At 39.1% G+C, this 15,752-nt stretch overlaps 1 protein-coding gene across 1 annotated transcript; it reads left to right on the top strand.

Annotated features, from left to right (window-relative positions):
• The first annotated feature begins 10,460 nt into the window (after nucleotides 1-10,460).
• LOC105921292 (trace amine-associated receptor 1-like) lies at nucleotides 10,461-13,450 on the top strand. The gene is made up of 2 exons (XM_036147161.1): nucleotides 10,461-10,656; nucleotides 10,726-13,450. The coding sequence occupies exons 1-2, from the start codon at nucleotides 10,461-10,463 to the stop codon at nucleotides 11,316-11,318; spliced, it is 789 nt and encodes a 262-aa protein (XP_036003054.1). The 3' UTR covers nucleotides 11,319-13,450.
• The last annotated feature ends 2,302 nt before the right edge of the window (nucleotides 13,451-15,752 follow it).

Below are 15,752 nucleotides of genomic sequence, written 5' to 3' on the forward strand. Positions count from 1 at the left end.
TTGTAACTGAGAGGACTTTACCATTGAATTTGACAAACTATGTGCTCTTTACATTTCCTCAGTGGCAAGGAGCTGACACTTGATTTTCCAGACCTAATACCACCAAGTCAGCGACTGCAACATCTGTGCAGGTAGGCTACATTTATTTGGCTTTTTCTCAGCAGAATGAGAGAAAAAGCCATAATCCATGAGGGTGTTCATGTGAGCGACTTTGGGCTTGTTTTTCTCTAAAGTCACTTGGACTTTCATGAGTCTGTGGTTGTGGTTTCTTGAGGTTTGTTTTTGAATGTTATGTCCCTGTTTTTGCCTTGGCTCCTTTCCAACAGAACGCCTTTTTCTGGTTATCCCACCGTGCAACAACAGTGGGGCTCATCAGCCCGCACCCCAGACCAATATTTTGAGAGTGGGAAAAGTCCCGTTGTGTATAAATACCAGCTAAATACGTGCAATGATCATGATTAGAAACGGTGTCTGGATTACAGTGTGGTGGTTTGCTCGGTGCGCCTCAGCTTGTTTTCTTGGATTAAGTCGATTGTTTCTCTCACAGTGATCTTGCTTGTGTGTGTCTGCTGAGGGGTGTGTGCGAAGGTGAGATGGGATCTGAGTGTCTGGTTAAAGCGGGATGATTGACTTTGCAACTTAAAAAATAACAGTTTTTAAGTTTATTTTTTGCTATAAGCCCAATAATAATTTAAAGGCCTGTAATAAAACATATATTTTTTCTTAGTATTAGCTGTAATTCTGCGTAGATTCAGCATGTTTCTTCCTCACGTTTGATCCGTTGTGTGAGAGGAGACGAAAGCCTCCTACCTTTCTACTAATACTTCTTTCTAAAAATTCTTTCTGCTCATTCTGAGGCCTCTACATTTTAACCAACATTTAAGCTGTTTTATGCTGAGCTGAAATGAAGCTCCTGGGGCGTTGTCATCTTCTAAAATGATGGGTTTTGCAGTTTTTGCCATTCTAGTGTGTACTCTCCTTGTCCAGGCAAATGTGACGTCATTTGAAGAATTCCCCATACTTCCTGCTCATATCGCTATACTGACAAAGCCAACCACAGTGCCGCTTCTTCTAAAACACATAGCGATTACAAACACAACTACAAGAAGGTCATGGGACGTGTAAAACTAAAGTCTAATATTATGCACATAAAGGAATTTTATAATCTACCAAATCATCCTATATTAAATTTGAGAAAACCTCAGTATGTAGCAGGGATTTGTGCACTTAGAAATGCTAATACTTATCCCTGCAGAGTGCAAACCCAACCTTTATTCAGCTTTCAGCCCAACAGCAGTGACAAAAAATTGATTTCAAATGACATTACTTCAAGACTGTAACAAACTCCGATGTGTCTCTTTATGATCTTTTAGTCCTTTGACTGTACCAAAAAGTGCAATACATTTCATCTGTCAAACAGTAACAAGATTTTATCTAAAGGAAAATAAGACCTTTTACTTCCTTATGTATTGGAACAAGTAGGTCAGCTTCTCTTATCTTCTTCACAAGTCAGAAGAATTTGCTGCCTTTGACAGGTACGTAAATAGAGTATTATCTTCTGCAAGACTATAGAGTTTAACTAATCAACGAGGATGTTCAGGGCAAAGCTGGTGTTGAAATTAAGCCTGAGAGTCTGGTGTGTAGAGGCCTTTAATCCGATTGCTCAACGGAAGAAAGCAAAACCAAAATTTCAACAGGAATACTTTATTTGCTGTATAAAAACACTTTTCAACAATAAAAACTGTTTGTCTGTTTGATAAAAGAAATAAAATCTATTTTCTGTTTAACAGAGTTTGCTAAACAAGCCAGATTATTATATCAACCAAAGGAAATATTAAGAAATAATCATGTTGAGCTTGGCCCCAGGCCCTCCGAAAAGGGTGGTAAATTATGCGTGCTGGCTGCATCCGGCTCAAAATGTTTCTGCTCCACCTGCTCCTTTCTCCAATCTTTCCAGCATCTTTGCTAATTTAACCCACACCTGTTTCTTTCTTTCCTTCTTTTCTCTTTCTCAAATTGTAATGGGATGCTTGTATCTCCGCTTAAAATGAAAATATTACACTGACTCAGTCGTTATGCCATTATGACGTGACAAACTGCAACTTCCAGCTTGCAACACAGTTGGGACTACAACGGATGGAGACATCCCCATCTCCAATCACCATGGAGATGTCCAGAGATTACAGCCAGGCATAAAAACACAGTGCACAATTACACCCTCCTTCTTCTGTCCAGCGCCGCTGTGTTGAGAAGACGTTCAGCTGAATTTCCCCTTGCTGCCAGCACGTGGTGGACCTGTGAGCGGATTTATTGGCTGGACCAAATTTTCGCTGCATCACCTCTTTTCCCCTTCCTCTCACCAGGGAGGTGTTTACTTAAAATTAAAGTTATTTCTTTTTCAATTTACCTGGAAGATCCATCATCTTTTAGGGACCGACGAGATCTCTTTGATTTGTTTTGGCCAAACAGATCGTTGGAGGAGCGCCCAGAGAATCAATGTTTTCTGCCCCTCAGTGAAGTTTGTCAATCTCCACGCCAGATCCCAGCTGAGATCCACGGACGCTGAGCAGTGCAACATCAATCTCTTTTGTTTGGAGCAACATCACGTAAAATATTTTCTTTCTTTTTTTTCACCCATAAGGTGATGTTTTGTGCCTGGACAGAACATATTTGGAATAGTTTTAATGCTTAAGTACTCCAGAGGGAGTTTGCTTGAACTGTGCTGAATACTTCCAAAGTGTGATTTTGTTATGTGATTGTTGCTGTGTTCGTTTTGTTTTGTTAAGAAACGAACCATGTCGGCTGAGTTAGAACTCTTTTCATATTTCTCCCACCCCTCCTCTCTCTTCTCTCCCTCTCTCTCTTCTGTCTCTGAAGTCTGTTTCTGAGAGAGTGGCAAACCGCCCTTTCAGGACAGGGCGTTCCTTGAATGAGGTCTGATTGCTAAATTTAGAACAGTGCAGCTCACATATGTCGCGGCCATCTTGTGGTCATACAAACAGAGCAGTAACACTTGAATAGTTTACTTGTGTGAGTCAAATAGTGAACAAGTCTGTACTGAATATCACCTCAATGGACATATTAAGCCAACAACAAAACACTGCTGCGTTGGTATCTGCTGGAGTGACTCTTAATATGATCAGCGTGACCATATGGAGTTTTTCTCATTTCCGGCTAAATACATGCACTCCATCCCATAGTTTACTAGTGTAAGTCAAATAGTGAACAGATCTGTCCTGAAAATCACCTCAACAGACATATTATGGCAACAAAAAACCACCCCTGCGTTGGTATCTGCTGCAGTGACTGTTGATATGATCAGCGTGACCATATGGAGTTTTTTTCCATTGATTTAACGCCGGAGAATTGCCGATAAATGTCCTGTGAGCTGCAATCTTGCGCACATGCCGTACGGGCTGGAGGTTACATGTCATCCAGGCTGCCATCTTACATACACGCAAGGCCATACAGTCGCTAACTTATGCGAGGCACAAGGCTGTTGTGAAGTCACACTAACTGACTAGCTATCGTTAGCCAAGCTGCACCTTGAAGCCGGACTAAAACGAGTTAGAAACTAACTGTGCATGAACTAACACTGCTAGCGGCTAGTTTTGTCAGAAGTGTCCCCCAGCTTAGCCTCAGAGCCTGTTTCAGTATACCAGCTTTGTTATTTAGCCAGTATTCTTTCAATGCTGTTACCTACAATGGCTGACATGTGGATTGTGATAGTCAGTGTTGAAACCAATAGAATTCTTAATAAACTGTGAATTCATTACACATCGCTACCTCTCAATTGATCCATTTCGGCTTTTATTTTTATTTGTTCTCTTTTCCATGTGTTATTTGAGAGTGAGTAGTGTTTTCTAGAATTTTTATTAAGCAGAATAATTACTGTAATACTTGGTATTACTGTAACAGGGAATTATCAGTTTGATAAATAACTAGCGAAATTGCAGGTGTTTGTAATTATTTTGAGTAAGAAATTGAATGGTCTGTAAGAGTTAGCATATTATCTCCTTTTTGTCATGGATTTAAGGTGTTTGGCCCACATGCAGACAGATTCGGACGCAATAACTATTTTAAGATGTTTATTAAAGGCTCAACAAAGTCTAGCCCACAATGTGAGCAACAGGCAGGAACGAGGAACAGGCCTATAATACAAAGCGAAGAGCGAGGTCGGAACGTCAGGGGCTGCGGAGGAAAAAGGGACAGGATTACTAAAAGCCAAAGCAGGGAAAACCTCCAGATGCTGCAACGCTTACCGCTAAGGTGAGAGGACCTGTCCAGGGAGGATGAGTGGAGAAGGAGTTCTGTGGTCGTGAGCTTACTGATGGTGGGTGACTGAGTGACGGGAGGGCTGGCAGTTGGATCCTGGTGGAGAGCTCAAGCAGCCCACAGCAGTGGAGGCTGAAAGGAGCAGCTGGAAGAACCAGGGTGAGTCCAGAAGTACTAGGGAATCCAGGAAGGGGAACCTCGTGCCCAGCTTGGTACCACCAAGTGAGTTTGAGGGGGAGATCGCCAGAGCAGAATCTGAGCGGGCAGGGATTCAGGAGACTGGTCTTCAGAGCAGGGAGCCACACGGGTGAGTAAATCCAAAACACACAATGAACTGGAGGGGACAGGAGACAAAGTCAGATCCAAAAACAGGGGTTTCAAAAACTCACAGGCACTAAGGTCAGGAGACAAGGCATACCACGACGAGGGTAACACTCTGGCATCTTCCAGCTGAGTGAGCACTCCTTTTAAACCAGAGCAGAGCAGCCCAGATGAGCTGCAGGTGCAGGCCACGCCCACCCGTCAACTGCAGCCGCCTGTGGAGCAGAGTTAGTGGAACACAGACACACAGAACCCTGACACTTTTGAGTTAATAACTGATTAAACTGAGACATTTTCAGTGGCTTGTGATGAAGGATCAATGGTTAAAATTGAATTGGTATTATAATTAAAGTTGTCAACGTTTGCTGGACCACTCTAACCCTGTCAACAACTGGTTAGACAACACTTTTCCAGTCTAAATAAGTTAATAACTGTTAATTAATAAGCCAATTGTTAGTGCTAATCATTACAGGCTCATAGCCAATGATCACAACCATTTGACATAATTTTCATTATAGCTTTTCTTTGATTTTGAATGCTATATTATTAAATTATAATTGCCAATTATAATTAATAATAATCTTCATAATCAAACAAGTATAATTGCATAACACAGTCTGATGTTGTGCTATGCGGCGCATCAAAACGGGTGTGTTTTATGGAGTGAAAGAGATGACCAGCAAGTCCATCAGGTCTGGCCTGAACCCTACTGGTCATCCGGGAATTCTCCCTGTGGCTACCCGGAGTCTGTAATAGAACCTGTCAAGAAAGATTCAATCTAGACAGAAGAATTAAAACAAGCAAGAATGAGGCTGTAAGAAACAGAAAAAATAGGCAAACAGAATTACACAAGGTAATAACTACATTGAATAAATTGAACCAAATTATTTCATTAAAACAATTAATAATAATCTCAAATATATCCAAATTCCTTGTTACATAATCAAAACGTCACGAAAGACACTGTTGTTTCTGCCGTGGATATTTGTTAGTTCTACTGAATCTTCCCACCATAGCTCAAAAACAAAGTCTCATTTATTCTCATGGTTGTTGTAGTCAATAATTTCTTGTGTTATCCCCATTGAGGTTAAACATGTTACTGCCACCCTGCTGAGCAGTTAAAATGATGAGGGACATTTTATGATCATCCATTTGTAAATTTCATATAATTATTTTTACTCTGCCAGGTAGTTTATTTCCAAAATAAAGAAAATCCATGCAGAGAAGATGAAAGCTCCACTATAGACCAATTTTGAACCAGTAAACTCTAATACCACCTTGCACTCTTGTTCTTTTTCTAAGAATCATGTTTTACTCATATTACAGGGATTTATATTTCAGTTTGAAATATAATATTTCACAATGCTTTCACTATAGAGACATGATAAAAACCTAGTTATAATAACTAAAATGTTATTGCACAATGGAACTGAATCCACAGAGTCCTGTTATTCTTTGGAATTTGAAACATGTTGTCCATCTAGACACCCACATATGGCTGTTTCACAGTTCCTGGAACAACTGCAAGGTATATATTTGATTAAATTATATTTATCTGTAGCTGTGTTGTAGATGCTACTCTTAAATTGAGGATGTTGCATTGGAACAATGAATGGGCAAACACCAGTGGGGACAAGGCCCTGTAAAAAGAAAAAAGGCAGGTAATATTTCTGCAGACCCCACACACCCTAAATACAAACAGTTTAGATTTTTACCTTGAGGCCAGTACTACAGAATACAAAAAAAAAAAAAAAAAAAAAAAAAAAAAAACAGCCGGCAAAGCTACAGCTTAAATAAATAAAAAAATAAATGTTATCTTTTATGTTTAGGTATCTCCCTCTGATGGTGAAACCCGGTATTACACTTAATGATGTACTGCGACTCTTAATGTAGTGCACAGGACTTATGCTTTTGAATTTAATTCAGAAAAATTAAATAATGATACAATAAATAAAAATAGTCAATTAAGTGAAATTATGAATATGGCAAATGAGATGTGTGGGATGGCTGCTTTTTAGTATATTAAACATTTTTACTATGTATTAACTTATGTGTGAACTGTACTTGCTATTCTTACATTTATACTTAAAATATTTTTATTGGGAGCAAATTAGATCAAAATTCAAATTCTTTGTTTGTGTGCAATCTAAAAGTATTTTTAAAGAGATTTAAGTCAGATGTTTTAGTGATGTGTTCTGTCATATTACTTGATAGTTTGGTAGAAACCTACAATTACTAATTATTCGTCGCCAACATCACTACTTGGAAAATAAACAAGGTGTTGTTCCTTCATGCAGCAAGTCCCTTAATGGCTGGTGTTAGATATCTTGTTTTCTTGTTCATTATAATCCTAACCTCTGTGGGTACACATTCACCATTACATCGTTCAGTGGCCAACACTGTGTTTTGCTTTACATCTTTAGTGCGTCTAAAGCTCCAGTGGAAAAGATAAGATGGGAGGGCAGAGGCTAAGTGTGTCTACAGTGTACATGAGTGTTCAGAGGCAACGGTAGCTTAGGGACTGTCAATAGAGACAGCAAACATTCACACCTCTAATTGGAGACTGTATAAGGATGCATTTATCATAAATACATTATTTTTAGTTTATGATTTATTTACATTAAAGTGTAACCTAATATATATTTTTTCGGCAAATATGCTGCTATCCTGGTTAAACAATCCTGTTAAAAGAATAAATTATACTGGCATGTAAAACCATTACGTATTTCCTTTTGATTATTGACAGAACTATACATGTTCTAATGGTTAATTTAGAACACCCTCTATAAGGATGTGCACAACAATGGATGGATAGCTGGGTTTGAGAACTGACAAAGGTTATCGACTCGTTTGATTGCAAGGTTTTGGGGCAATGTAGCTCAGGAGTTGAATACAATTTTCTCACTTAAAGCTACAAAACCTCTTCAACAACAATATCTCTGAGTAGAACCGATTTTTACTTTGGGACAAACTTCTGTTTCTGGCTAAGACATGTATTTTAAAGCAGTGGATAAGCTATAAACTTCCAATTGCCACACAGTGTTACCAAGAAACATCTAAAGTTTTAGCCCTAGAAAGACTTACTGCATGGATGAAAGCAGATGGTAATTTGTTTGAGGGAATGTGGTTAGCCTTAGTGAGGCCCCTCTTGGAAACAATAAATAAGGGGAGATATGCTCTTGACTGGAATATCTCCTCTGAATGATTTATTTTATGATATCTGCTATCGCTAGTCTCTCGATCTCCCTCTCTTTGTCATGACTTAGGTTTTTGCTTGTTTGTTTTGGACTTTTCCGGACTTTGTCTTGCATCAGCCTCGTCACCTCTCACCTACCAGCCACCATCCTACCAGCTCTGTTAACTCCTCAGTCACGAGTTTTCATCCAGTCAGCTCAGTCTCCTTCAAAACGCCACTCTACTCTCGATCAGATCCACCTGTTGCACTAATTAGAGTCCACTCTACTTACGTGTTCACATGCTTACTTATACGTACATGCCTCAGTCATCCACTCTCTACCAGAACATCTTGCATTATCTGCTCTACTTCTACCAGTTTCTGTGTGCTCAGTTAGCTGGACTTTTCCGCTCCATTCCTGTTTCAGCCCTCACTGTTGAAAGCTGCCAGTGTCTGTGTTCTGCACAAGTCAGCCTGTTTCCTGGTGAGTTCCAGCTGCTTGCTCTGTCAAGCAAGTTAGTCCCTGCCTTCTTTGCTGGTTTATACTGCCACTGCCTTTAACCCCTTGTCAGTCTGGTTCTGTTTGCCTGCCAATAACTCATCTTTTTCAATAAACTTTGTGTGTATGTGTGTGTGTGTAGACAGACAGACAGACAGACAGACAGACAGACAGACAGATAGATGCACTTTCACCCACCCCTCATACTCCTGAGCAGGGTGGGTGGCTCTCGATTTCTCAAGCTCTGGTCGTCTACCAGAGGCCTGGAAGCTAATGTGCTCTTCTTAGGATCTTAGCTGTTCCTAGGATTGTGCTCTTCTAGACTGAGATGTCTGATGTTTCTCCAGCTATCTGTTGGAGACACTTCTCCAGAGTTGGGAATTTCCACCCCGATGACCAAGGGCACAACTATTGTCTTCAGCTTTCAGGGTCTTCCTAGTTCTTCCCTGAGCCCTTGGGCTTTCTCCATTTTCTCGTGTTCTTTTTTTCCCTGATGTTTCCATCACTCGGGATTGCCACATCGATCACAACCGCTGTCCTCTGCTGCTTATCGATGATTACAATGTCCGGTTGGTTGGCCATTACCATTTTGTGTTTGTTTCTGGAAATCCCACAGGACCGTAGCTCTGTAATTCTCCACCACCTTGGGAGGTGACTCCCATTTTGACCTACAGTTGATATTCTTAACATATGTTTCTGTAAACTGTACCAGCCACTTGGTTATGTTGTTTCATGTACTCCTTCCCTGCTAATGTCTTGCACCCTGCTTTGAGATACTGGATGGTTTCCGGGGCCTCTTTGCATGGCCTGCACCTGGGGTCTTGCTTGGTATGGTAGATCTGGGCCTCTATTGCTCTGATACTCAAGGCCAGCTGCTCCTGTGCTGCCATGATCAGTGCTTCTGTGCTGTCCTTCGGTTCAGCCCTCTCTAGCCATTGGTAGGATTTGGTCATATCAGCCGCTTCAGCTATCTGTTGGTGGGACATCCCATGCAGGTTTTTTTTTCCTCCCACAGTAGTTCTGACAGTTCCTTCTCATCCAGCTTATTGTCTGAGATGTAAATGGAGTAGTAGCATTCCAGTAGTGCCTCTGTGTGTGTGTGTGTGTGTGTGTGTGTGTGTGTGTGTGTGTGTGTGTATTTGTTGTACTGAATTCACTTAAGTATTTTGAATTAAATGTTATCTGTTTTTATTTCATATCCTTGTCCATTTTATTAATGTTACCCACCCCATTATTGTCTTGTGTGATTTATTTCTTTATTATTTTTTGACTTTAACTATAACAGCAAGAAAAGGCACAGTATGTGTATGGTGTGACTAATACGACAGTTAGGGGTAGCTGTGGGACTGTTCTTTTTTTTCTTCTCTTTCTGGGTTCCTTTCTTACCTTTTGGAGTGAAGACAGTCGTGAGTTGCCTAAATTCATTTCGGTTTAGATGGTGTTTTTTTCCCTTCCTGTTTTGATATCTTTGTGAATATAGAGAGCACTTATATGTTGTTTATGTTTTGTTTTGAAATAAATCAACAAAATCTATTAAAAAATAATAGATGCAATGCATAGGTCAAGAAAGACTAGGGTGACACAGTTCCCCAGAGCCAAATGACAGTAGATTTTAATTCTGTATTTTATTTGGCAGGGCAGACTGTGTATTATGTTTGATCGTTCCTGGTTACTGCTTTTCCAAAATACTATTTTCTTCAAAGTATGAAAGCTGTTGCATGGTGAAAGACATAGACTCTTGAACAAGCAATATGTCTGTCAACAGGTGGGAGGGCAAGACACACAGACTCATTGGTCATCACTGATCTATGACGGGAGATAGCGACAACCATCTTATTGGACTGCAATTATGATGTTGTAAAAGAGATTAAGTGATGAGTTTCTAAAAGGTTTTCGCACATGGCAAAGAGCAATACCCACTGATACACTGACTGCCTGTAGGTGTTGACTGAGAGTTAAACAGAAATAATGTCCTGTACTTGATGTCTTCTTTAAATGCTATTAGATGAATTTTCTATGTTGTTTCTGTGACTTGCATATCTTTTCAATTGTTAGGTCATGCATGCAGAGGTGACTGTGAACAGTACTGATATTGTGACTGACTTACATCCATGCTATGAAACTCTTAATTTTGGTTACAAACTTACCACAACTCCTTCTGTTGTATGTGTAATTCTATATGGTTTTCTTATGCTATTATCAATTGTTACAGTATGTGGAAACCTACTCGTAGTGATCTCAATCATTTACTTTAAACAGCTCCACACACCCACAAACACTCTCATTCTGTCTCTGGCTGTAGCTGACCTCCTTGTTGGGATTTTAGTATTTCCTCTCAGCATGGCCTTCTCTCTGAGTTCATGTACCTATAATGAGAGTTTATTTTGTAAGGTCAGGGACAGCTTGGATATATTGTTTAGCACATGCTCTATTATGCACCTGTGCTGTATTTCAGTTGACAGGTATTATGCAGTGTGTCAGCCTCTAACATATAGATCTAAAATCAGCCATCAGGTTGTTGTCATCATGATCGTTGTGAGCTGGGGTGTTTCTGCTCTCATTGGAATTGGGGTGATAATTCCTAAAATAAAAAATGAACAGTGTTTGGAAACCTGTTTTATTGATGTTCTGATGGCAAACACAATAGGACCTTTGTTATCATTTTACCTGCCAGTGCTCATAATGCTTTGCATCTACCTGAAGATTTTTCTTGTTGCCCAGAGACAGGCACGATGCATCCAAACCATAACAAAACCTGGAGTAACTGCTAGTAAGATGGAGAGAAAAGCCACCAAAACTCTGGCTATTGTTTTAGGAGTGTTTCTGTTTTGTTGGACTCCTTTTTTCCTTTGCATCACTTTTCTACCTTTTACCAGTAATTCCGTACCAGTTCCTGTGATTGAAACACTTAACTGGCTAACTTTATCAAATTCAATGCTTAATCCATTTATCTATGCTTTCTTTTACACATGGTTCAGATCAGCCTTTAAAATGATTGTTTCTGGGAAAATATTACAAGGTGATTTTGCTAGCTTGAGACTGCATTGAATAGTATCAAAAGAGAAGTTGGGACATTTTAAATGTAACACACAATAACTGAACATTGAAATCTACATTTTAAAACAGTGATGGCAAGTCTGGTTACTATAAGAGTCCAAAGCCCAAAGGCTTGTTTTTTTTCTAAAATTGCTTGCAAACTTCATGAGTTGTGGGTTGCTTATTTTTGGGCTTGATTTTGAATATAAAGTTGTTTATGTGGGCTTTTTTACTGACAATATCTTTTCCAGGTCATCATACAGCAGAACAAGAGTTAGGCAACAAGGCTTGCGCTGCTGCTGCTTACCCGTTGATAATAATTTTATGAGCAGGAAAAGTTCCAGTGGGTATAAATACCATACTAAATGCATACATATGTACAGATTAGAGGCAGCATCTGTATTACCGTGTGGTGGGTTGCCTGCTTTGTGCTTGCTTTTATAATGCTGGTTGCTTGTTTCCGTCACAAGTCTGTGCAGTCCTATTCAATTTGAAATTCTTAAAGAGGAGATACTGTGCCTTCCTTTTAAGATTTAAATCGCTCAGATGCTGTCTATATAAAGTGCTACTGCAAGTTCACAGTGAACATGTAGCATCGCTAGTTGTGTATGTATAGGGTAAGTGGGGGGTATTGGGAGTCTAGCCTTATGACCTGGGGAATGAAGCTGTTGTGGAATCTGGTTGTTCTGAACCTCTTGACAAAGATGGTGGGAGGAGTTTTTTATGGTTATAAAAAAATAGGACCCAAATAGAATATAAATACATGTCCCTGGAGAGATTAAATTTAACTTGTCTGCACTTCTAGAGACTCCAAGTACATAGCGAAATGTAGCTACAGGCTAAAAGGTGGAGTTTGCATAACATATCTCCTAGATAACTAAACCAGAACACCAGTTGGTTGTGTACTTTGACATATTCTTCAAAGAATGAACATAAGTGTAAAAAAACAAAAACAAATACAGGTTCAATTCGGTCTACCGTTAAAGTATGGAATAAATATTTATAGCATTTGCTTGGCAGGTGGCCATGTTACACTAAATGCTTAACTTTGCAAAAAAAAAAATATTTCAAACTAAAAATGTCATTGATGTTTTTATTGCAATATTGAAAGAGCAATATAAAAAATATGGTTTGCGAATTATACTGTATTATCCACAAAACATAATAAAATTGCATGGTTTTTCTACGGCCTGTGCTTTGAATCCTTTTAGATATAGTAAATAATATTGACCCAATATTAAGATGTTTCTATAATGTGGCTCATTAAACATTTACTTTACAGGATGAGATACCCACTATTTATTGTCTTTCCATAGACTAGACCAAATTAATTCATTTTAGTTTAATTGAATTCAGGATAAGGATGTCATGATTTGGGTGTTGTTTATTTTGCTTTTGGACTTTTATAGACTTTTCCTGCTAGCCTGTTCACCACCACCCTTCTCTACATCAGCTCCACCTGTTGCCACTAATTAGTTTAAACTTTGGTCACCTGTTCACCTGCTTACTTATTCCCATTTCAGCCTACTGATCCTTGCCAGGTTATTACGAGCCACCAGTGAGTCTTATCCAGCGTTCTGAAGCCTTCCTGCCTGTTTCTGTCTCCTAATTCTCCGAGCCTGACTAACCCAAGTCAGACCTGATTGTTGTGCTTCCTGGATTTCTGACCTGCTTCTGTGCCCTGACTCTGTTCTCGGATTCTGTTTTGGATTTTCCCTGGATCTCTGATCACCTGGCTCTGACCCTGAACCTGCTCTTTGACTTCGGACTCTGATTATTCCCCCTGATCATCCTGCCTGACTTAGCTTTTACGGTTCTGGCCCTGTGCCTGTTTGTCGGCCACTGAGCACCTGCCGATCCCACAAGTAAGATCAATCAAGCTGCCCTGAACGGACTTTGATTCAGTTTTCTACCTGCAACAGTTCCATCTTAATAAACTGCCTTCTTAACCTTATCTGATATTGTCTGGTTTGAATTCTGGGTCCTCTGGTTCTGGTCTTTACAAAGGATAGATTTTCAAATGTGCAAAGGGGGAAAAAATTAGAAAAATGTAGAATTGCACTTATTAATTTTTTTTCTTTGCTGTAACATTGCTTCATCCTAAAGTCTGCGTATTCGCCTTGAAATGTACCTTATTTGTAGAGAAACTGCATCTGTCAGCTAGCACTGTAGATACGTCTATGGGATGTGCCCATGAAAACTTTACCAAACTCTCTCTGAAATGTCAAACTATGAAAGCCCTTTTCCGCCACATGAAAGTAAAAAAAAAAACAAAAAAAAAAAACACTTGGAAAGTCATAATTCTGAGATTCAAAGTCATAATTATGAGGTACAAAGTCATAATCATGGGATACAAAATCATAATTTAGACTTACAAAGTCATAAAGATATGCAAAGCAAAGCAAAGTAATATTTTCAATTCTCATACTCATAATTATGAGATACAAAGTCTTTAATATCAGATTCAAAATCATAATTATGAGATACCAGAGCAGTTGGAGATAGGCCTACTTAGAGTAAAAGTGTGCATTATCAGATCCTTAGATGCTCCAGAAACTGACAGTTTCTCATTTTTTAAAATATATATGCAACAAATACTTATTCTGTTCACATCTACATACCTATGAGAAATAGTTTTTTCTGCATTAACATCAAAAAGAAGTAGCGGCCAAGCCTGCAGGTAAAAGATGATATATGTTTCTTCCTGTCACCTGGCCGCATCAGGGGCCTGTGCATCTCTAAGAAGCAGATTAATTTCTTTCACTAATGGGTTATAAGCACAGCTTCACTACTGCCTGAACTTCAGCAGCTCCTTTGTTTCCTGATTAATGCAGGTGTGTGTGGCTGGTTACTGAGATCAGACACACCTGGATTAATCAGTCTGTCCAGTAATGAAAGGCAGGAAGCAAAGGAGCTGCTGAAGTTCAGGAAGATGTGGAGCAGTGCATAGAGCCTTTTTAGGATGAGAAAATGGGCTGTGGTGATGTGAGGTGAAAAATAGCCACAAATATATATATATATATATATATATATATATATATATATATATATATATATGCAAAGGATTTGGTTTTAAAAGCTTGTCTTTATTTCCCTCTGTTTCTGTAGAACCTGTCCGTGGACCTCGAGCCCCAGAAGGTGGCCCTACAGTCCTTGACCAGCAATGTTACGTTCAAGAAAACTGGAGAACTGGAGGACAAAATAATAAAAATAAATCAGCTACTCCTGATTCTTCCCATAGTCCAAATAAACGGGTTACTCTTAACTGTGTTTGTGTGCATTTGTCACTGGGATGAACTAGCAACCTGTTAGCAACCCCCTTTTTCTCTCTAGCATGGAAAAGCAGGTGTAGAGACTTGATGGAAGGGTAAAGCTTCAACAAATACTTACTTGCTAGCTATATTAATGTTAATATATTTAATTTAGATTTTTTATATATTTTTAATTTAAAAATTTATATATTTTAATGTTTACCTCAGCTCGTTGACGTTTTTCATAGGCCGACGTTCGACGTTTTTTCACCGTGTCCGTGGGCTCGGGGTGCCACATTTTCAGGGTAGGAATGGCATCTGGTTCAAGCTGTAATTTTGATATATTGAATCCGATTGATGCTGCGAGATCAGGATTGACGACAAAAGAATCTGCCGTGAAGTGATCAGCACACAGTTTGCTGTATCGGCTTGGACGCCACAGATTGTCCGGTTGATGTCTGTCTAATCTATTTACTTTTCCGATCCAAATTTGAAGCAAAACCGGGTCCTTCGAATAATTAAACATTGCTTTTCCCGATCCAAAGCCATTTCTACAATTGGCAGCAGTACAATACACCATTGTAATGACTTTTTAACGATCCTTTTAGACTACTTAACAATGCGTGAAGTAGTGGTTTTTGATAGCCGCTTGAGGACGTTTGACTACCGTGACATCACAGCTGTTTTCGTCACGTGACTGCTCTCGCCGGATTCTCGGATCCTGGAGGCGCCCAGCATACTGTGAAACTCTCTCGATTTTTATTACATGGAGCATTTTTAACGCGATTTCGACCAGCCACATAGATAAAAAAACGATAGTCTACCATCATACACAATAAAACTGCTCTAGGCGCACTCCTTTGTATTTGACCTTTAATACGTTACTTTTTCACTCAAATCATGTCAACGCTTTATCACTTGAACTTTATTAATTAATAATTAAGTAATTAATACTCCTCTAAGTAAATTTTTCTCCCTTCTTGTCAACCGTTTTTTCCATCAGTGTTCCTATTTTCCTCCACCCATTTAATCTCCTTTCTATCTTCCTAGCTTCTTCCTCTCTCCTCTTGTATCAATCTTACATTATTCTAAAACAGACATTGTATAATTAAAATCAGTTCCAAAAACATTAGAATGTAAAACATGAAAACTTCCAATTATTGTTATTTTTATTATCTCATTTGATTAAATACAA

Source organism: Fundulus heteroclitus, chromosome 15 (assembly GCF_011125445.2).
Source record: "Fundulus heteroclitus isolate FHET01 chromosome 15, MU-UCD_Fhet_4.1, whole genome shotgun sequence".
Classification (NCBI taxonomy): Eukaryota; Metazoa; Chordata; class Actinopteri; order Cyprinodontiformes; family Fundulidae; genus Fundulus; species Fundulus heteroclitus.

Bases quoted from the DNA above. Each gene is read 5' to 3' on its own strand.
- LOC105921292 (XM_036147161.1), top strand. From the start codon at position 10,461: ATGCTATTATCAATTGTTACAGTATGTGGAAACCTACTCGTAGTGATC. The intron at 10,657-10,725 runs GTAAGGTCAGGG...GCTGTATTTCAG, and splicing joins CTATAATGAGAGTTTATTTT to TTGACAGGTATTATGCAGTG.